The sequence below is a fragment of the Apteryx rowi genome, unplaced genomic scaffold (assembly GCF_003343035.1).
Source record: "Apteryx rowi isolate R43461 unplaced genomic scaffold, aptRow1 scaffold_360, whole genome shotgun sequence".
NCBI lineage: Eukaryota > Metazoa > Chordata > Aves > Apterygiformes > Apterygidae > Apteryx > Apteryx rowi.
The window spans coordinates 104,330-126,920 of NW_020450086.1; the positions used below are offsets into that span (position 1 = coordinate 104,330).

The 22,591-nt window shown below is 35.4% G+C and overlaps 1 protein-coding gene across 1 annotated transcript in view; it reads left to right on the top strand.

Moving 5' to 3' along the window:
- The window catches only part of KIF18A (kinesin family member 18A), a 48,102-nt gene extending 37,509 nt beyond the window's left edge, over positions 1–10,593 (top strand). The window contains exons 13-16 of the mRNA XM_026073095.1: positions 4,171–4,654; positions 5,281–5,385; positions 8,081–8,190; positions 9,100–10,593. Of these exons, the coding sequence (XP_025928880.1) occupies positions 4,171–4,654; positions 5,281–5,385; positions 8,081–8,190; positions 9,100–9,248 (848 nt within the window). The 3' untranslated portion in view covers positions 9,249–10,593. The remainder of the gene's footprint in view (positions 1–4,170; positions 4,655–5,280; positions 5,386–8,080; positions 8,191–9,099) is intronic.
- Positions 10,594–22,591: the final 11,998 nt, after the last annotated feature.

Genomic DNA, 22,591 nt, shown 5'->3' on the forward strand with positions numbered 1-22,591 from the left:
AAGAATGGCAACATTCTTTTGACATAATGCCTGGAAACCTAGTGATGTCTCTCAGACCAGGAACACAGTGAATCAGAAAGAAAAATGCAGACTGCATTACTACGAGACAATTGGACACAACTTGTCAAGTCTATGTCCGCATTAGGAAGTAGAGTGGATCTGTGGAGGGAGACAGTTGGCACCTGACATCAACAATATATGCGTTGGGGATTTTTTTTGTTGATTTATTACAAACGTGCTTTAATGTAGTCTCATAAGTGAAATATCCCTTTGATGCTAGACTGTGTTTGGAAGATGTTTAGTTTTATCTAACAGAAATCCAGTTCATGCATGCTGAGACCATGCCCCTCTCTGAATTGGAATGGGATATGCTGATACCGGTGGCAGAGGGATATTAACAGCCTAGTATTTTAACAACATTTTGAATCTACAGGAAGTAGAATAAGTTTGCACTTGTCAAGACATAAAGGAAGGATGCTGCAGTAATGCAAAGGATGAAGTGTGTGGATCTGAGGTCTGTGTGAATGATTAAGAAAAGTATATCTTAGGTTTTGTGCAAAAAAACCAACCCTGCAAGTTAGACACATCAAGTACGGCTCTATAGAGAAGAATGATGTGGAGATGACACGCTGATGGGTTCAAGTGAAACCAAGTTAAATATGACATTGCTGGTGATATTTTTGTTTAGTATATTGGGAGCAACTTAATGCTTTCACAAAAAGCTTTGGGAAGGGACAGTCCTTGAATATTTTATATGCTTTCCACTATTTAACTGGCAAGAGGAGCTAGTTTTGTATTAACTTGTTCTTGCTAGGAATTTTATTCCAATGATAAATAGATTTAAAAAATAGGTCTGGGGTTTTACTAATGGCTTATATTTGCCCTATATAGAATTTTTGCAATTGTCTTTTAATGTACTTGTATTACAGTATGAAATACTGTTTATTATGATGAAATTCAACAAATTATTAATGTTGGCAATACTTTTGTGTTCTCTACCTATCTAGTTCATGGTTTAAATGCTTGCATTTACGGTTAATTTAAAAATGCTTCCAGTACTTGGTCCTGGAGAAGCTTCTAAAACTTGGCACTCACACCAAAACATTTCTCTATCACAGACTTCCTTCCTAGTAACTTTAGGACATTAGCAAAACCTCAGTGCCTTACAGTAAGCAAACTTTCTGAAACTGGAACCTCCCAGTCATAATGTATCAACAGACAAATATAATTGTAACCATTATTTTTCCCGAAACACACGCTTTCAGTTGCATATAAGCAGGAGGAAAACCTAATGAATTAATATTTTAAAATGAGTTCTAAAATGTTTAATGGATAGTTAATTCAAAGACTAGACTGGAATCATTTGATAAAGCTGCTTCTTGTGTTTAAGAATATAAGCTGTCCAAAAATCTTTAAAGGAAAATACTAGTCTTTATTCTGATTACTAGAAAATAATATTTTTTGAGGGAAAGAAAGATTAGTCTTTACATAAAAGAATACTGTACTCATGTAAAACCAAGAATTAAAGACTGAGCACATTAATGAAGCATAGATTTGTTGGTAATGTCACAGGGGTACACACTGAAAATAGTTCATATACAAGTTTCTTTCTTGTTACCACCAAATCCAGTCAAGTCTTGGAGAAAAATAGATCTTCATTAAAGTAGGCCTATAATATTTCTGGGGAAGGCTAAAATTTCTTAGGGAATGTGCAGGCTCTGTTATCAACATGATGACAGCATTCTGTGGTCTTGGAATGAAATATGGCTTTGTTCTACTCTAACACTTCTCTATTGCCCTTTCCATTCTACTTCATGTGAAGAATACTGTGAATTAGCTTAATGTTCAGCTTACAATCAAGTTACTTTGTCTCAGCAATTTGCTCCACTTCAGCTGGTGAACGTTGACCATGAATTAGATTAAGATGAGGTGGGTAAACTGTACATATGCATGTGTGTGTACATATGCACTGGAGTTATTTTGGTCAAACAGACTTCTCACCTAAATTTTCTTTGTTTGTATTTCTTCAAAGCTGAAAACAAAATGGTAGAATTGTAATTGTCCACACAGGTGTCTTTTCCCATAAGCAGTAGCTTGATTTAACCTACTTTTAGTATGTGTGCCGTTGCATTACCTTGCTTTTGGATAAGACCATGTTATATATTTCTTGAGCCATAAAAGCTTAAGCATTGTTCTTTTGTGAGACTGAGCTCTTTTGGGGTAAATGTTTGTTTTATTTTTCAATGGCTTCATTATTTAATTAAGTTCTGGCAACGTAGAGCAGATTTGTGCCCTATGTATTAGCGCCTGATTTACTTATTACTTGTACCCTCTTTGCTACTCCGTGTTCCATCCTCTCCAAGCAGGTCCAAGTCTCATGGTAGTCTTTAAATCCTTCCCTGTTTCCTCACAGCACTTAGAACTCTAATTCATCTCCTCTAATTGGGCATCCTCTCCTCTAGCTGAGCATGAGGGGATCTCATGTGCTACAAGCATGAGCAAACTCTCATGTGCAAATTCTAGTTCAAAGCATGTGATGGCTGGCTAATAGCAGGGCCAAAAAAATCCTAAACAGCAGGTGCCGAGATCATCCTTTGAAGGCTTTCCCTCAATGAGATCCATATTTGGGCCTTTTCTCTAAGACTTCTGATTTCTGATGCTGGTTGGAGATTAGCTTTTTTCAGAACTTCTTGCATGTAACAAATTGGGTTGCAGCTGGGCAGTGAGGTCAAAATGAAACCAGGACTGAGAAGTAATAGACAGTCGGAGAGCACAATCACATAAGCTTTGCTTTCCTAAGAAAATTACACTTTAAATGAGGTGGGAAAAGATACTGTAGTGTTTTTTAATCAAATTTTCTCCTCTTTAAGGAATATTCATGGAAGTGCTGAAGTGCTATAGGTGTTGAATGCATGATAGAAAACTAAAATTAAGAAGCATTTCAACTTGATGAGTTGAAGCTAACTTTCTCACTGAGGCAAACATAAAACAGAATTTTACAAGAAATAAATACTTGTGAACACTTAGGAAAGCTGTAGTTATTTCCTGAGTACCTTTCTTTCCACAATTTAAAAGTACAAGATCTTCTTACAGTTTAGTTGGTCATAGGAATAGAATAGACAAAGCAGATAGGATTATATGATGCAGCTTCAGCTGCAAGCCGAAGTGGGGCCAGTCCATAATAATTTTAAGGATACTAGCCTTTTATTTCATCTTTGAAATTTGCAATAAAAGTTAAATATAGAAGCACTTCCCTTTATATGACTGCCATCGCCTAGTCTTGAATTGTAAAATAAGAATTGGTCAATTTTCCGTTAAAAACTACTAGTCATTGACTTGAGTCAACACTAGCCCAGCTATTTGAACAGTGGTCTGTGTATTGGAATGATTCACCCTCATTCATTTTGAATAAAAATAAGGCTTTATCTTCTATTTTGATGGTTGCTTTTATTACTGCATAATTGAAAATACTGTGATGCTTCAAGAAAAATAATATTGATGGGGGTGAATGGGAATGACCAACTGCTGGTGCATTGCTTGCTTTATTATTTTTAATGCTTTTAACAATGTAATGTAATTACAATTACAGTGAATGTAATTGACAAGACCCAGATACCTTCTCTCTTCCCCTTTTTCCAAAACACTACTTTCATTTGCAATGTCAAAGAATATTGTCCTCTCTTTGTTATAAAAGGAAGAAGATAGTATCACAATCTTGTTCATTCTACTGCATGATACTTACTAGAAAAAATGGCCATGGTCAGAAGACACTTGTAGGATTATTGTGATAATACCATCTTAAATTAAGAGTTATTGAAAATGATACTGTTATCATGACACATTCTCGCTCTTCTGTTCCCTGTCATTGTCTTGTATCTTACTTGTGCTTCCTTGTAACATTTCTCTCTGGCGTTAACTACATCAGTTTATGCATTATTTACAATCCTTCAAGCGCCACAGAACAAATGCTACCATCTGGACAATGCTACAATAGAAATAATTTAAGTCATGTGAACAAATTAATATGTAAATGAAATCAATAGTATTTGTAATAACTTCTGCTGATATCTTCTGCAAAAAAAAATTTCAGTGGGGAAGAAGAGAGGAAAAGCAATATTTAGTAAGTAAATGCAGGTAAGTGTACTAACTACTGCTGACTATGTTGCACAGGTACACCTGTTGGTACACCATCAGAAGAAATTAAGAAAAGTACAAAACAAATAATAGAATATGCAGTCCCACCGCAGAAAAGAACTAGGCGAAAGCTAATGGACTCTCCAGTCACAGCTCAAAGTCCTGCTGCTTCCAAGCACTCCAGCCTCCACCATCTGGAGGATTCCTTTAGCAAGGAGGTTCGCCCTATTGTGTATACACCAGAATTTTGCAGAAAGCCACTACAAAGCTGCTGTACACAGACTGTGGTAAAGCAAGATTTACAGACTGCAGGCCTTCAGGGGGCAAATGATTGTAATATAGATATGCCACTGAGAAAGGACAGTCTTATGGCCTCTACATGTAATGTTATCCCGGAGTGTGATGAAGCTGACATGGACTCTACAGTAATTCTCTATCAAGGCCTAAGTAAAACAAATGAAACTTCTACTGACTCATCTGGAAAGGAGTCACAGCCAGGCAGCAATAGCATTCTGCAAAGGTAATTCCCATTTATATGGGCAAGGGATACTACCTATTTTTTCCCTATTTCTATTTCCCAAACATTTTAATGCTGTTTAATTTCAAAGAACTAGTTTTTGTCCCTGTTGTCAATTTTTACTTGTAAACCTAACCTTTTGAAAATCAAACCCTCAATTTTAATCAACATCATATTCAGTTCTGCCAGTATTTGAAGTCAATGGTATTGAGTGGTAACAGATTAAGCTGAAAGGTTATCCTGTCTTACAAGATGCGTTCCAAAAACCAAATACACCACTTATAAGCTTGTGTTTATGGGGCCTCAGACAAGTTGCTTTCTTTTTCTAAATGTTAGTTTTCCTGTCTGTAAAATGGATACCTTAACCTCCATTGAAAAGTAATTGCGAGATGCTGTTGTGAAAGAAGCCATGTAAGTTTGTATTCCTGATATTCATAAGCATGAAGTCCTTATCTTTCAAAAAAAAAAAGGAAAAAAACAAAAATAGCTTTGAAGAAAGTAATATTATTTAAAAATATTTCCAGTATTGTTTTTCAACTTAGAGAAAATATATTTGTTTACAGTGAAAAGCAATTCCATTTGACTTCTATCCAGGATAGATTTTAAGTAATGTAATACTTTAATTTCAGACTTAGGCTCTCTTCCTTGAAAAACAAAAATTCTACTTTGGTACATGAAAAGCCCTCGTACATGGCAATGACTTCTGCTGCTGAGAGAAAAAGAAAGATATTAAGGTAAGGTGAAACTAACTGCTCCAATTCTATGCAAATTAGTTTGTGTTCATTTCTTATAGTCTCACTTCAGTTTTCACTTTAATTCTAATATTATATCCCAAATCTGAAGAACTTCTGACAGAAGTTATCTGGACCTATGAGCATATCAGATGTCAAATATGTTTAACAATTAAATTTTTTTTCTTTTTTCTTGGCAAGTTGAGTAGAAGCACTTCTGCTGTGTTTTGGTTTTTTGTTCAGGAACTTCTGTTGTTTTAATAGAACAAATACAAACTAGTTTCACATCTTCCATAAATGCTATGTACTCGGAACAGAAAGATGACACACAATTCTGAAAAGAGAAATTCCATCATCAATTAGAAAATCTAATTTGTTTGAAAATATTATGCCTTTGCTGGAAAACACTAGAGACTACCAAAATGGAAAGCGGAGAAAATGCTTGACAACACTTCTTATGTGGGTAGTGCCTTTGTTTTTCTGATAATTCCATTTCCAGTCTCAGTTATTATGACTTCATTCTTGTGGTCTGCTCTAGGAAGAATTCCCATTTGGTCACTTCTGTTTTTAGGCCCTGAAAGAGGTTTGTTATGAGGAGCAGTAGAGAAGCTGAAACTGAAGAGACACTGAGTAGTGGAATTGTACATTTTTGGGGGGGTGGGTTGATTTATTATTGTATTTCAGGGTAAGCTATTAGATCATTATTGATAAAACAACCATTTTGTTTTAAATTGAAAGCAAAAATTGATACAATCTCTTAAAATTGTTATTGAGTCACTTGTTGCTAAACAATAAGTGGAACTGCCACCTTATAGATCTTGCTCTGAAGAATGTTTCAAGGCTGTTGCAGCAGGCTCTATAGATATGTCACAGGACATGGAAGAAACTTCAAGTACTCTTGATTTATTAGCATCTTTGAGATAGAAGATCTTAGAAGCTTGTAGATTTACCTGACCCAATTTCATATTCATGTTCCAGTTGATATTAATTATTATTCTAAACTTTTTGCTCTAGGATGAGAAAAGTGATGCTTTGTTAATGCATTTTCCAATTTTTTCAAATAGTTGATTATGAATTTAGAAAAACAGGTCACCCACCCTCTGAAACTGAGCTAGTTGCCTAGCTTATCTTTAGAGAGAGGAGTGGGATCTTTTGGAGCCTGATTTATCTTATCTTAAGGTAAATGTTCTAAGATAGACTCTAGAAGTACTCACTAAGTGTAATGATTTGCAAACTTATGCATGCTTATCTTTTGCCAGAAGATTAGCTCTTTCTGCTCTTTTGTCTCCTTTCTTCAGTCTCACAAACATTCACTTCCCATTTTCCAACTTAGACTAACTCTGCAGGAAAATCCCACAACCCTTATTCTTTTGGGGGGATTATTTTTTCTGCTTAGACTACCTGTCTTACTGTAAACCAAAAATTCTTTACAGCTTGTTCTTTCTGTTGGTGAAGAAGTAAGAAAAGGAGTGAAAGCATCTTCCCATCTGTGAAGCAGAAAAAAGAGTATACACTGAATTTTCAGACAGCATCTCCTTTCTTTTCTCTCCTTTCCTTTTCCCCCTTTTTCTCTCCATGCTTTCCCTATTTGAAGAAGTTCATTCCAGTCATTCATCTCGTAATAACATTAGAATAAAACTAACTTCAGTTATTCTCTCTGCACCATAAATATAGTCGGAAACAGTCCTATTGCTAGGACCAAGAATAAGACAAGTCAGTCATAATATGGAAGCTCCTGTTACTAAAATACCATTACATTCTTATTGGCATAAGTTCTCTTCCGAGAAGCACATATGAATAGATCTTAGCACTGGCACAAGGCAGGTACTAGTATTTACTGCTTGCTATATATTTTCAATTAGATACAAGATTATTAAGAAAACTAGTGTAAGTTAGAGGACTGTAGAGTGAGAATAACATAATAACATTAGAGAAATGGGGAAAGCATAGAAACTTGGATGTAAATAGAGTTAGCTTGTTTACGAGACTGTCTTATGGGGTGGAACTATGGAAGTTAGGCAAGTATGAAAGTGTGAGATCATAGATAAGTTCATAGTTTTCAATGTAGATCTTAAGTCCATCATATAAAAGGCTATGAAATATAGAGGTTTTGTCTTGGTGAATCTGAAGCTGTAACAGCTCACTTGCAACTTAGCTGAGAAGTATTGTTGTGCTATGAAGCCACCCCCAACCACTGTGTTTGGAGGCTATAGAAGAATTATTGTAGCCATAAAAACTGTGATTGGATCAGTAAATGCGGCTTGGTCATTTTGAGAATTTCATACATGTTATATGTGTGATAATTTCTTAGTATAATTTGTGTGCAATGACCACAAAGCTGACTTCCACAGTTTGCCAAAAATTTGTGGCATATTGGTTCACGTTTTAACATTAAATGGCAACATTAGTTCTTATTTTCACTATTAATACATTCTTCTAAAGGTTTAAAAGGATACAGAAAAGGGGAATAGTTTACTTTATATATATATGTGTGTGTGCGTATGTGTACGTGCATACACATACGTGCACACACACACCTGAAAGACATGAGCTTATTCTCTGCATTGTGTTATGAACTATAAATGCTGAATGATATTGTTTAATGTATTTGCACATTGCAAGACCTGAGCTACTGTAATATAGCATAATCAGCATAATTACTTTATTGAAAGCAAATTCTTTTTGGCTGTTTTTCCAGTTCTACATCAAACACTGGATTAAGTGGCCTGCAAGATCCTGTTTCTGCAAAACGTTTTCGACAAGAGATCTTGTTAAGCCATAGAGCTTTGAGGGTACCCAGAAAGGCAGGTAAGTGTCAAAACTAGTGCATGACACTGCATTGATAACTGTGTTTGTATAGGAGGTCCAAGATGAAGGCTGATGCTTACAATGTTGTCAACTTAATGGCATGTGTTGCTGTGATCAGTACACTAAGCCATTGGTTTGCATAGTATATCCATTCGTTTAAAAAAAATTTTTTTGAATATGTCTAATGAGTTACTGAGTTTTGATTAGATCTGATCCAGATGTTGCAAGCCTGTTAAAGAAAACCTTACCCTAAGAGTTAAAGATTTACCACTAAAAATTGTGTGTGTACTTGTTGGGGAGTTTGAAATTTGTTATAAATTTTATCTTTGCTTATCAACTTCATCTTTACCAAAATCAGTTGCTATACCCACATTATTAAGAAACCACCTAATAAAGTACCAAATTCTGAAATAGAAAATAGTGTTTTGCTTTTCAAAGTTCAGTTTTGAACATAACATCCTGCTTTCAAAAAGGATATGTTATAGGAGAAGAATGAAATATGGCTAAATTCCTAACAGGAAGAGCTATTTTCGAATTGAATAGAAAAAAACTTCCTCAAATGACATAATTTCCATTTTACAGTATTGTACTATATATAATAAAGAATAAACATTTACATATTTGTACTTTTTTTTTTTTTCTTTTTTACGTAGATCACTGCTTCTTCTCCTGGCATCTTGTATGTCAGTTGAGGGTCACATCAGTAGACCTGCTAGGAAACTAGCACGTGGGATTACTGAGCTGAGACTGATTATATATTTTAATACCAAAATCTAGCTTTCAATAGAGGCAAAAAATATCTGTAAAAATCCTCAGACTTTCTCTGAAAAGGGGAACCAGGTATACCAGATTCTGCTTATGTTTATTGGATGAATGTCTCATTTATAATAACGTTTCTTTCTTCGTTAGGAACTAAAACAAGGAGCTGGAAGCAAGAACAGGATATGCCAAGAAACCTCGTTAGAAGCCTTTCAGAAGGAAATGTAGCGTTGCATGTTAAATCAAGGACTTCAAAAAATCTTTTACTTCATGTTTGTAAGAAGAAAAATAGGATTTAGTTCTGAGTTCATCCATATTTCAAGCAGGACTGATAGACAGCAAGTGAGAACAGGGTGACTTTCATTTTCCCCTTGTAAAGTATTTGTTGTTGAAGACGCATATCAACTTATGTCTCTTTCAATAATGCACTATTCTAGAAGAACTGCTTCTTGGAGATATGAGGATTTCATTAAATTCTAAAATAAATTAAGGGGTTTTTTGTCTCCCTTTAGAGCTTACAAATATCTTTAGTATATTCACAATTGAGTAAGAAATTTCATTTGGACTTGGCAATAGGGAAATGCACAATATACCTTTCACTGTATTCTTTGTGAGCTTTTTCCCTGTGTATATAATTGACAGATCAAAGCTTTGCATTTCCTGAAGTGTTAAGGGGATGAATGGTGCTATAACTTTTTTAGAAGTTGCTTTAAATTGCTTACCTATGTTCAGTCTAATTTTCCAATGAAAATTTTGTGGTACAAAAATTAGAAAAACTATTTTTACCAGCCAAATTGTTTTCACTGAAATTTCATAATGTTAAAGTTTTTTTTCATTTGGAAGTGAAGCATGTTTAATGTATTAAAATACATTCATGCTGAGTATTAGGATTCCAGTTTATTCTTAGATATCAGTGTTAACATGGACAGATAATACCAATGTAGTACGAGGAGATAGAGAAATATTCACAAAAAATGTTTTTAATGAAGTACAATATCTAAAAAAATTTTTAGCCTTTCCATTTTTAGTTTGTTACTTAACTTAGTTGTAAATGTTCCTTCTTTGTATTTCAGTGGGGATTTTTAAGTAATTCAGTTGTAAATAGAATAATTGTTAATTATTTTGAATAAATTTTTAGCAGTTGTAAATAAGAGCAATATAGTGTGAATTGAGCTTTTAGAAAAATGTACTTTGCCTGTTTCTTCTATTGTGAAAAATGACAGAATTAATTTTGACAGGTATTATCATAACACCTCATAGTTCATACTGTATCTCTTTGATAAATGATTAATATTCAAAGATAAAGTCATTACTGTATAGTAATATTGTAGCCCTGACAGCCTGCCCACTTTTAGGAACATGATTATAGTGTATTTGGTCTATACAAATGTAAGTACATGCATGAAATTCCCCAAACCAAGGAGTGCTAGAGAAGAAGACCAGGTGCAACTACTTCCAGTGGAGTCAAACTCCTGTCTGAAGCAAGCAACTTGTCAACATGATGGGTGCTGCAGGAGAATGTTCTGGCTTCCAGTGATAGTAATAGGCTCAGAAGAGTTTTAGAAGTTCTTAAAAGGATTGTATCATGTGCTTTCCTATGAGAGCAGGTGACTGGACTCAATGATTTAATAGCTTTTATCAAATTTGTTCCAGAAATATGTTTCTAACTATTACCAAATATTTATAATTTTGTAAATGTATTTAAATTTGTTCCTTATGGTCTTTTCTTTGATATTTAGACAAAGAAATGTAAACCTTCTACCCTATTATATCTCCCCCTAGGTGTCATATGTTGACACATTTATTTTTAATGCGCTGGAGGGGTGTTTTCAGAAAACTTCTGAAGAAAGAAATAGTTACTGCCTGTATAATATATATATATATATATATATATATATATTTTTTTTTTTTAAGACAGTGTCTCATGCAATTGTGGGAGGAGCAAACAACTTTGCAGAGGCGGCTGTTGTTAGGGAAGTCCAAAGAGGAAGGAATGATTCCTTGAGAAATAGGCATTGCTAGTTAAAAATGATGAGATGAGAAAATTGAATCCTCCTGTGTGCCTTCTAAAGGGAGTATAGGTCATGAGGCCATTGTGGTGGGCAAGGGGTTGTGCAGAGAGCATAATGTGGACTGGGAAAATATTGGCTGTGGAAAAGAAAGTTATGAACAATGTCCAAAACATCAGAAAAGTCAAAGAAAATGGAATTCTGGACTTGACCACACCCAAGCCAGATAATGTAAGAAATTTCAGTAGAATGAAGGAGGAAAAAAATCATTTTAAATTTGCGCTGTCATAAAAAGCAACAAGATTTTGGAATGAATTATAACTTCTTACAATTTTGGCACCAAATATAACTAAAGCTATATGGACCAATATGTTCTTGATTTGTAGGGTTTCTTTTGAATTCTTAGTGTGCAATACAAAACATGCATGGGGAGCTTATTTTGTTCACACTGCTTCACATCTGCAGGAGACATGTTGCACTTTGCTTATAAATATAGTTAAAATGCTCTTGCAGCATCTAAGGCTCAAAATGCACACAAATGTTCTTAGCAATTTTGAAAGGTTTTTGTGTTATGTGGTGTGGGGTTGTTTTTTTTTTTTTAAGACAAGCTTGTGCATGTAAACTTTTGATGCTGAATCAAAACATAGAACTGATAAGTTCTTATCTTTTCTTAATGTGTTTTGCATACCTGAGTGGAGCTGATTTGATTGACTTGTGACATTTCTAGAGACTAAAAAAATATAAAGTATGTTGAGAAAATTAGCACACAGATGAGATATGACTCCCACCGCTACTATCTGTTATCCAAATATGTTGAATATAAGTTGTTGATTACAAGGTAGGTGTTTTGTTACAGTTTATAACTAGCATAAACAAAACTATTTCCATCCATTATATCAGATTGAAGCAATTTTTTAGATTTCAGATGGCAGTTGATTAGTATTCTGCTTTTTTAAGCATACATTTGTGTTGTGTATTATGAACACATCTTTCAGACTTTGTAAGCAGAAGGTGCTTCAGAGTATATTCCACACACATTACTGGTACAGAATTTTTCAGTGCTTAACAAGTTTTTTTATTATAGTGCCAATTTATTTTTAGGTAGAAAGGAAACACTATTTGGGGAGTGGAGGAGGTATGATATAACCAATTTCATTTTCTTGCATATCTGCATTGCCTGTTACCTATTGGCCTACCTTTACAGACTAAATTAAGGAATAGCTTTTTAGATGACATTTATCTGAATTATCCTTTTAATTGCTTTCACTCTGTTGTACCATGCAGTGTTAAATCATGCCAGATGGGATGAAACATAATATTGCACAACATAACATGACTAAGGCTGAATCAGGAATTCAAATGATTTGGGTCAATTTAATCTTGTTTAGTGTTTAAAAAAAAAAAGTTTAAAAATAAATTCACTTGAAGAAAATATTGTGCTCCTTAAATATTCTAGAGTCTGACGTCTTGGATACCTAATACTTCACAGGTAACTAGTGAATCGTCTTGCTTGCTGTGAGATACATGATGATTTTCGTATGTTTGGCCATATACATGGCAATAGAAATACTGGTCTTGGTTCATCTTGCTTTCTCATTTAATAGAGATACCTAGTTTATTTAAAACAAAAACTTTAGCCTGAGTCAAAAATTTTGATTAATATTCATGTCTCTGCCTATTTAATAGAATGTTCACAAGTTCTGTGTATCAAATCAACAGTGTGTGGGAGGTGGTCCTTCATACACAAATGTCCTATTTTAGTGTTTCTAGAAGTTCATGTTAGATTATTAAGTATAAAACTGCCTGAAAATCTGTTGATAAAAAGTTGCTATGATGTAATATGTAGTATATTTTGGAGAAGAATGTGAAGAAAAATATTTCTTAACAATAGTTCTTCATAAAAACTTTTTCTTTAGAATGTTTGAGTATACTTTGCAAAACACAAGTGTAACTTTAAAAGGAGAGGAAATACGCATGCCACTGCCACCATACTGTTATTGTGGGTGTAGTTTGAATGTGAACGATACTGTCTCTAAAATGGTAGTCTTCATGTTAGTCTTAAACACAAATACCCTTCATAGCTCAGAGGAGTATCAAAATTGTGTAAAATGTTCTGTATTAAAATGATCATTGATCTTTCCATGATGCATATGTTGCACTTTCAAAGTTGAGGTACTTCTGTAACTCCTTGAAGTTTTTACTTAAGTCTTCAGGGTGTAGTATATTTATGAGATATCATAATTTTTTCCATAGTAGTTGATTTGTTCATAGTTACATGGTAATAATTTACAAGGTCTTCCTAACTGTCCATTACTGTTCCTTTTTCTTTTTTTAATAAAAGGAAGGGGAAACATGCAAATTCTTGGACTATTTTCTTTAAGGAGCAGTTGCAGTTTGTGTACAAGTGACAAACTTGTGTCAAGCCTTAGGATGATGGAGTTTTCATTATGGACCAAAACCTGTTTTATGTATCCTCTTATATTAGGACACCGTGGTGAAAGTGACACCTACCTTGGTAAACCTGTCTAAATGGGTTTTTGAATATGGACATATTTATCCAAGACCCAGTTGTGTAGCAGCTAGAAAATGCTTAAAATACATATATTATTGCGGGGCACTTCTACCTAAATTTATTCAAACACTAAAGCAGTCATGAAACCCCCTAAAATGCCTAAAAATATTTCTATACACTGAGATATGTTGTCCAGGCTTTCTTGGCCAAAAGCTTCCTTTGCATGTTTATCTACATCAAGCATATGTTATTTCCAGTATGTCCTTTTCTCTCTGAAAGTGATTGTAATCAACAGGAACCCTAATGTTTTGCCTCTAGCCACTGTATTTGGTTGTACTACTGCTAGTACAAGCTGAGGGTCCTAATAATTTCTCTGAGCCCTGGCCAGACTTTCAGGACAGCTTGCAATTATCAGCTTTTCAGAAAAGCTCATTTTGGACTCTTACTTAAGAGGTCAACATTTCCCATGACCAAATGGGCTGAAATGTTCTGAAAAGCAATTTCTTGCAAATGTGAAGAGGATGTTAAAGATCTGGTCCCACTGGGAAATTCTGAGGGGAAAAAATACAAAGGCTGCAAGATATAGTTTGTACTATGACTCATATACTTATTGTCATCACAGGAAAGTGAATTTATAGGAGATATCTGAAGCATAGTGAGACACTTGTTAACTAGGCTTGGAAATCTATGAGCTTGTTACTGAGGATGGAGTTGGATACAGGAGAAAGAAATACAGAGAAGAATGAAAATGGTATTGTTGTCAGTGAAACTCTGGAGACTGCTGAGCCGTTTCTAAAGGACTCTTTACATCTTCATACCTGTTTTTGCATAACTTGGTTTTCATAACTAGTTCCACACAGCCAGAAAATAGTTTCCGTTGTTCCTCTTGAGTAGTAACTACCTATAATAGGGCATATGAGCCTGCACTGCTTTGCTTTAGTGTATTCATGTCAAGTACCTAGGTGTGTTGAAAGCCATATCCATTGATCTTGCAGAATTTTAATGAGCTTTGTTACCCTGATGGTAAACAAAGACATATGCAGACTTATATCCAGAGATACCTCTTGATATTTACAGGTTATATGAAATATTAAGATCACACAATTTTGTGTGCTCTCCTGTCTGACTAGCAAAGCACAAGAACTTTATTGGTTTATTGGGAAAAGTCACTTTGGCAGGGGGGGAAGAAGTTTCTGTATCAGCCTGAAGATGAGGAAATTTGTGCTCATTGGGACGGTATTTTGGGAGTGAGTTCTAAAGTTAAAGATTGATAGTCCTTTGCTGAGACTGCTGAGTCTCACACTTACAAGTTTCAGTACTCTGGTTCCAAAAGGTAGATAGTACTTGGAATCCTGACAACATAAAGTCTTAAGTTAGCAAAGTGGTCCATCTTGAAAGTCATTTGGATTCCCAGGTAGTTGTTGGTTTTTGAAAATGCTTTTCTGTAAACAGACATGAGAATATTACTTTTAAAAACTAGAGAAAGAAAATGTTCCTAAAAAATTAATTTGCCAGAAATGCTAAATATATGTGGTCTTCCCTGTAGGAAATTCTAAGACTCTTCTTTCTTAATAGAGTGTAGATGTGTAATGCTAAATAGCCTGTTTTATTTCTCTGTGTAATGCTCTTGGGAAAAATATTCCTAATTTCTCCATTGCTTTCAATTTGGTTTTGCTATAGATACTAGCACTTAAGGTTTTATGTGGCATGACTATTGTACATCTGATTTCTACTAGGGAGTGACTGAAATGCCTAACATTTATTCGTAGTTACAGTAGTATAAATCAAGCTTTAAAACTGTTTGAATAAAACAGTTCTCCTTTTGCAATTTGAATTTTAGCATACCACCATTGCTGATATTGTTTTTATACTGAATATACGTAGTTATGTTTTACAAAGTGTTACAGAAAATAAGATGGTGAAACCACTCTTTTTGCATCTTTTTACCAAATGCACTTAGACTGCCGTACTGTATGATACTTCCTTGAAACAGTTGGTTCCATTTACTTAAAGATGTATTTAAAAAGATAAACTATTTTTATACATTACAGTGGTTCCATATGCTAAGGGAAATTGAAAACTAATGAATGAGCTAACCATCTGATTAACATGGAATACATTTCCAATGATAGTCAATATTTAAATTCCTATTGTTTGTCCACCTTGCATGGTGTCAGTGACATGCTAAGAGAAAACAGAGTCTGTAAAGAGCAGAAAGCACAGTAATAGCACAGTAATAGCAATTTCAGTTAACCATGTGCAGATGAGGTAGTGTCAGGAAGGGCTATGATGCAGATTACATTTTTAGACCCCCCCCCCCCAAACAACACTTGCCCTTGTCCTGAGCAGTGCATAGATGATGCCTCAAAGTTTAATCATTACTCTGTAATATGCTCACATTCAGTATCTTTAAAGGAGCAAAAAGCTAAAAATACCCACTATTGTATTTAACTGGAGAAGGGAAAACTAAATCTGAAGTAGAAGTTTATTTAAAAAGAAACTAAAAGGGGCAGATAATTGGTGATGCTGTTTACCTGAGGCATCTATCAAAAATGACCTATGAGGGACAAGAGGGAAAACAAACAGTCCAAAACCAAAGTAAAGGAGTCCATTAGAAACCAAAATGTGTATCCTTCAATATTGGAAGTAAAAATGTGGAAGCTGTGCTCAGATAAGAGAAAAATGGAATTTTAAATATAAAAATAATGAAATAGCTTGCTAAAATGGAAAGCTAATAGTAAATCTTTTTCCACCTGTATCAGAAACTGAAAGCCTGCTAGAGAGTCTGAAGGCCTGATACATAATGATTCAGTAAAAAAAAAAGAGTAATCAGAAAAGATAAGGCTACTGTAGATATCTTAAAGGGATTCCGAAGATATATTAGGTAAGATTTGCATGTCAAAGTATTTCTGACAGGAAATGGATGAATTGTCATTTAAGAAGGAAGAGATCAAATGCACCCTTGTCGAGTCTGTGGTGGATACCAAGCACCAGGGGTGCAGTTGATACTCTTGAGGGCAGGGCTGTCATTCAGAACTAAAGGAGTGGATCAAGCAGGATGCTTGTGAAATTCAACAGGACAAAAACAAAGTCCTGCCCCGGGATGGATTAACACCTTGCATCAGGTCAGTCTGGGGACTGACTGGGTGAGTAGCAGTTCTGCTGAAGAGCACCTGGAGATCCATTTGGGCAGTAGGCTAAACATGAATCAACAGTGCATCCTGGCAGCAATAAAGAGACTAGCAGCACACTGGACTGCATCAAAAAAAGAATGGCCAGAAGGTCAAGAGAGGTGATTATTCCTCTTTACTCAGCGCTTAGACTACGTATGGAATAGGGTGTCCAGCTTGATGCTGCTCAAAGCAAGAAAGATGCTGATAAATGTAAGTCCAGCAGAGGGTAACCAGTATGGTCAGGGGCCTGGAGCACAAGGCTAAGGCTGAGGGAGTAGGACTTGCTTAGCTTGGAGAAGAGAAGGCTTAAGGGATGCCTAATAGCAGCACTGCAGTATGTCAGAGGAGGCTATTGAGAAGATGAGGCAAGGCTTTTTAGTGAGGTAGGTGGTGGAAGAACAAAAAACAATGGTCATAAATTGAATCAGGAGTTTCTGACAGTGAGGATAATTAAGTATTGGAACAAGTCGCCCAGATGGCAATGGAATCTCTGACCATGGAGGTTTCAAGATCCAACTGGACAAAGCGACCTTGGCCTTGTCTGAAATCAGTGTTGACTCTGCTGTGAGCAAGAGATTGGACTGTATGACCCTCCAAGGTCCCTTCCAACATGAATGATCCTGTGATCCAAGGGAATGGGATGAGTTGTCTCAAACTGGAGAGCTAATAAAAGGTAACAAAGTAACTAAATGAGTAGTAGTAGATCACTCGCACTGGCCAAAAACACTAATGGTCAAATATGGAAGAGCTGAATAACTGACACAAGTTCTATCAGTTCAATTGTCTTTAGTATCAGTGTATTGGAAAGAGGCAAATGTGGCTGTATTTTAGAGGTTCTAGGTATCTACACAAAAATTTAATGAATGTAATAAGAAATCTGTTAGATAATACAGTTAAGAGGTGGAATAACTAGACCTATAGAGAGATATAATGGTAACGCCTTTCTATAGAGGGAAATCCTGTCTCTCAGATCTGTTGGATTCCTTACAGATTCTGAGCATATAATTAAAGTAGAACTGCTTGATATAGTCCAGTTAAACTTTCAACAAGTTGTCAGAAGTTACCTCATTGAAGGTTATTAAAGAAACAAAGTTGCTTTTGGATAAAAAGGAAGGTCTTTATATGAGTTAATAAGTACTTAAAGGGCAGAAAACAAAGAGTGGGAATAAAGGGTCAATTTTCAAAATAGAGGGAAGATTCCTGGTGCAGTCCTGGAGGTAACTGTGCTAAGACCTGTATGGTTCGACGTATTCACAAATTATTTCAAAAAGAGGTTCTATTATAAAATGATAAAATTATTGATATTGAATTATTCAGGTAGCTAAAACTATCTGTAAAGAGTTGCAGGAGCATCTCAGCTACCAAGGGACCGGGCAATAAAATAACAGATGAAATTGAATGTCAATGAATGCAAAATAATGCAAAGAAAGGAAAACAACCCAAACTGTATATACATGATGATGGGTTCTCAAAAAGATATTGTGACTCAGTAAAGAGACCTTGGAGTTATTGTAAAAATACCATGAAAACATCAGCTCTGTGGTCAAAATAGCAAGAAAAGAAATAGAAAACAAGTCACCGTATAAATCCTTGGCATGCCAGCATCTTATGAACAGTGTTGTCCTACACATTTCAGATAAATACAGTAGAACTACAAAAGGTATAAAGAAGGATGAGAGGAATGATCAAAGTGTACTGAACAGCCTGAATACAAGGAGCGATTAAAAAGATCGGGACACTTCAGCCTGGAAAACAGGTGATTGAGGAATTGCAATGTAGGCATGTAAAATAATGAGTCATGGAAAAAGGGACTAGGCAACAATTATTCACTGTTTCTTACTGTACAAGAACTAAAGGGCAGGTTCAAAACGCATGAAAGTTCTCTTCTGCACAGCTTATCCAGTGACAATGAGCTCTGTAATTTAATATACGGTGAGTGCTAAAAGCTTTGAGTTCAAAAGTGATTAGGCAAGGCTATGGAAGGAAAGGTCATCAGCAGCTGTTGAAGACTGAAGACAGGCTCAGCAGATTCCTAAAATGCATTATATGCCTTTTAGATGGAGGACATATTCAGTATCATTAGTATGTTTGACTGGTTCTGAAATTTCTGTCAGTGTCTACTAAGAAGTACTATCAGAAAGAGGAGACTGCGCTGACCAGACTTTAACTTTAGTACGACTATTGAGTTTCGCTTAATGCCAAGGGGCTAATTTTCCCAGCACCCTCTGTAGTCAACAGAGACGCAGAGAGAGGAAGAGACTCTTTTCCAGAAGGCAATTCAGAATGGGAACCTGGGCTGTATTCCTTTGGCAATACACTTGCCTGGCAGGCTAGTCTTGTTCCTTAAGGACCTTAAAGTTTGGCACTCTGAATATCTCCCTTCTTCCAAGTAATGTTTATATTTACTCTCCAGAAACTGCATAAATTTACAAGATTGTACACTAAAAAAGAGAAGAGATAATGAAGTTTTCAATATTTTACTTCACTTTGTGACAACCTTTCCTAGATTTGTTAAGTCTGAGGTGTGAGTCTACCCTAGTTGAGGCAGAGGTCAAAGCACAATACTGGGCACTAAGTGAGCTAGTTTCTAATCTCAGCTAAAGATTTTGTGTAAATTACAATGTCCCATTTTGAAAAGAGGAGCCAGATTATTCAATGACAAATCCACAAATATCCCCATATTGCTATAAAGCTTGGAAATATTGACTTTTATATATCCTTTATTGCATAATCTCCCTTTACTTTTTTCATCTGGTTCACTGAGTTCTTCTTTCCTCTTGTTGACCTGTCATGCATTTTTTAGCCTTCATAATATTCTGTGAGACTTCTGCTCATGTATTAGGGGAAACTAAGAAGTAAGTGTGTATGTTGAACATTGTGAAAGATACAGGGAGATTAATTTTTTTTGGGGGGGGGGGTTGTTTTGTTTGTTTTTAGAGTATTTAATCTGAGGCTCACTGACACATTTAAGGATTTAAGAATGATTATAGACTAAGTATTTTTAAGTACTGCGGATTCCACTGGAAAGTATTAAGAATTGTAATGCTTGCACACAGTGTTTACATCCATAGATGTGAGGTGCTATGGAAGTTCACATATTGCATATACTGACATCATAAAGTATTTTCCATAACAAACTAAATCTCATGTGCTGGAAGACTTTGTTTGGCTCCTGGGTGGGAAAAGATGACTGTCTTTGAAATTAATCTGAAAAACGTTAGGGAATATTTTATTTGAAAACTCTTCTACAACTTTATTTGATTCATTTTTTTTCTCACTTCTCAAAACAGATCAGTTCTACTGAATCTTATATTTGCCTGGAAAATCATTAAAACACATTTCAGCCATCTTGGCTATGTTTAAGCTTGATCTATTATTTTTTCTGTGTTCTCAGGCTGCTAGTTCTCTCCTTAAGTGTGTGGGGAGGGGTTGTTGATTTTTGTTTTTGTTTTTTTTTTCCTTGACCTCTCCCATCCATATGCCAATGAGAACCCCATACCACCATGGTTCTTTAGGAATGGCAGAAGCTTAATGAATCGAAATAGAAAGCAACATTTTATTTCAAATCAACACCATGCTGCTACTAAATTTTACAATGAGAAAAATGTTTCGTCAAAATCAGTAAGATTTTGACAAGCCAAGTTTGTCAGAATAGCATGATACTGTGACTTGTTAAAAGCGTTTCGTCTGCCTCCTGCTTCACTGAATGTAGTACATTCATTTAGCTTAAATATAGAATAGCCCTTTGTGTTCTTCTGACTCCTCCCCATCTTGTGGTAACCTGACTGTGTAGACAATGACTTTCCACTGTGCACGCTCTGGCACCGTGCTTTTTGGTAATGATCTCCAGAAGTGGACAAATTGGATTTTCTAATTTTTCAGAGTAAGATAACTGTGAAAAAACAAAAGGTGTTTTTGTTTAAAACAAACAAACCAAACCCAAAACTTTTTAAAATGTGGTAACTTAGCTTGTTACTTTGCACTCTAGATATAGTAGACTGTAGGACTCTTTACAAAGGCAAAAAATAAAAGTTGCCTGTTGGGTAGATAAACTGTTGGACAAAAGGAATAGTCCTTTTCAAAGTTACCCTCCAGTTCAGTAGCTGAATAGCACTGGAACTCAGATTCCCTAGTTCCCATCTTGTGTTCTGGTAGCACAAACTGGTCTAGTTTAAAATTCTCTTGAGTTTGTAAAGAAGAATTATGTAAAAATAGAAACTAGCTGAGAATTAAAGAAACAAGTCAGACTGCTGTTACTGTACACAGCACAACTGATCTGTGTTTATTATCTTAACACTTTGCATGCATGCATGTTGTGCTGCTGAGAGATGGTTCTTATGGGCCCCCTTGTGCTCAGTCGTGATGCACCTGTGAAGAATGCAAATTAGCTTTCTGCTTTGTAGTCTAATAATGTTTGCTTTTCTTCCCAAACCAAGCCCTTCGCTTTTCATTTTCCCAGTGGATGATGGGGATATGGTTGTCAATATAAGAGTTCTTCTGATAATTTGGTTTGCTACTGTGATGAAGGTACAGCACTATCTTTTTTTGTGGCATTTATTTATTGAAAAATACACTTTGGGTTTGATTAAGGCTAATCATGGGCTTGGATTTAACGTTGCTAGTAGTTATAGCTAGAGTACTGAGAGTAAAAATTACAAATCTAAACAAAACACGCAACATAGGCTTTTGATGACAGGGGGAGAGTCTAGGTGTGATGTGTTTCTTTGTGGGTTTAAGTAAATCTTTCATAAAGACCAAATTGGCCATTTTTCACATTAAGGGGGGGAGGGAAGAAACACAGAACCATTTGTCATAGGTTGAGAAAAGCAGTTGTTCTTTAACTTTTGGGTTTAGCCAATGAATAATTATTTGCCAGTCTCTTGAATCCTGCATATTTTTAACTTCGTTTACTGAACTGATGTAAACCTTTCAATATTTCGTAAGGATGAGTTCCAGTATCCTCCTGTTTACAAGTAGGAAAAAATGAAGGAGCAGTTTTATGACCTGTTTTGGATAGACTGTTTTTCCGTTGCTGCCAGAAGGTAGAAGAAATCTGTGGTGTGGAGCACAAGCTGAAAGCTGTGCTGGGGAACAATATCAGTGCAAGCATGAACTTCAATACTGCATAAAATATGAGAGAATGCAAACGACTTGGGCAAGTAGATTCAATGTTACTAGCTCCATAAGAAGAAAATCCAGTGAAAAGGGGACTGAAAAGAATTAGAAACAAACAAAAGTAAACTGTTGATTTGTGACCAAGAACAAGGAGATAATGAAGGAGGATTAGAATTATTGAATGCCTGTTTAACTAATTAGCTAGCAAGAACTCTTTCCCAGAGCTGAGAAGAAATATCTGAGGTGCATTTCTTGCAGTATGAAATAAGTGAATACAAATGTTCGTTTTTAAACCATCTTATTGGGCAAGTGGTTAACATACTAGTAACATTGCTAGTAATTACTAGCAATGAGAGAGGGAGATGTGATTAGTAAGGGAGACATTAACAACAGGCCTATAGGCTATTTGCCCCTAACCACAGTAGGATACTTACCCATGTGGATAAAGCATATGACTTCATTATTTCTGATGTTAAAAAATCAGATTTTAAGTTACTCTCTTATAAAAATTTAAAAGTATAAAAATCTAATCCATCAGTTCCATCCGAAGAAGTCATAGAAGGAAGATGATCTCTGCATAAGGATCTTTCCAGTAAGTTTCAAATTCTATCTATCATCTGGAGGGAGATGTAAATCTCCTCTGATAAATTTTTGTGAAAGCTACAGAGGCTGGCAAAAGAGTAAATAATGGAAGGGAATTTCTTGCTCATTCAGAGCAAACTGGACTTCTTAGGAACCTGAACACATTCACAAAAAATGTAACAAACCTCTAGGGCAAATTTTACATTCAGAGAGAGAAAGGACCACCGTTCCTACAGGATAGGGCAAGTAAT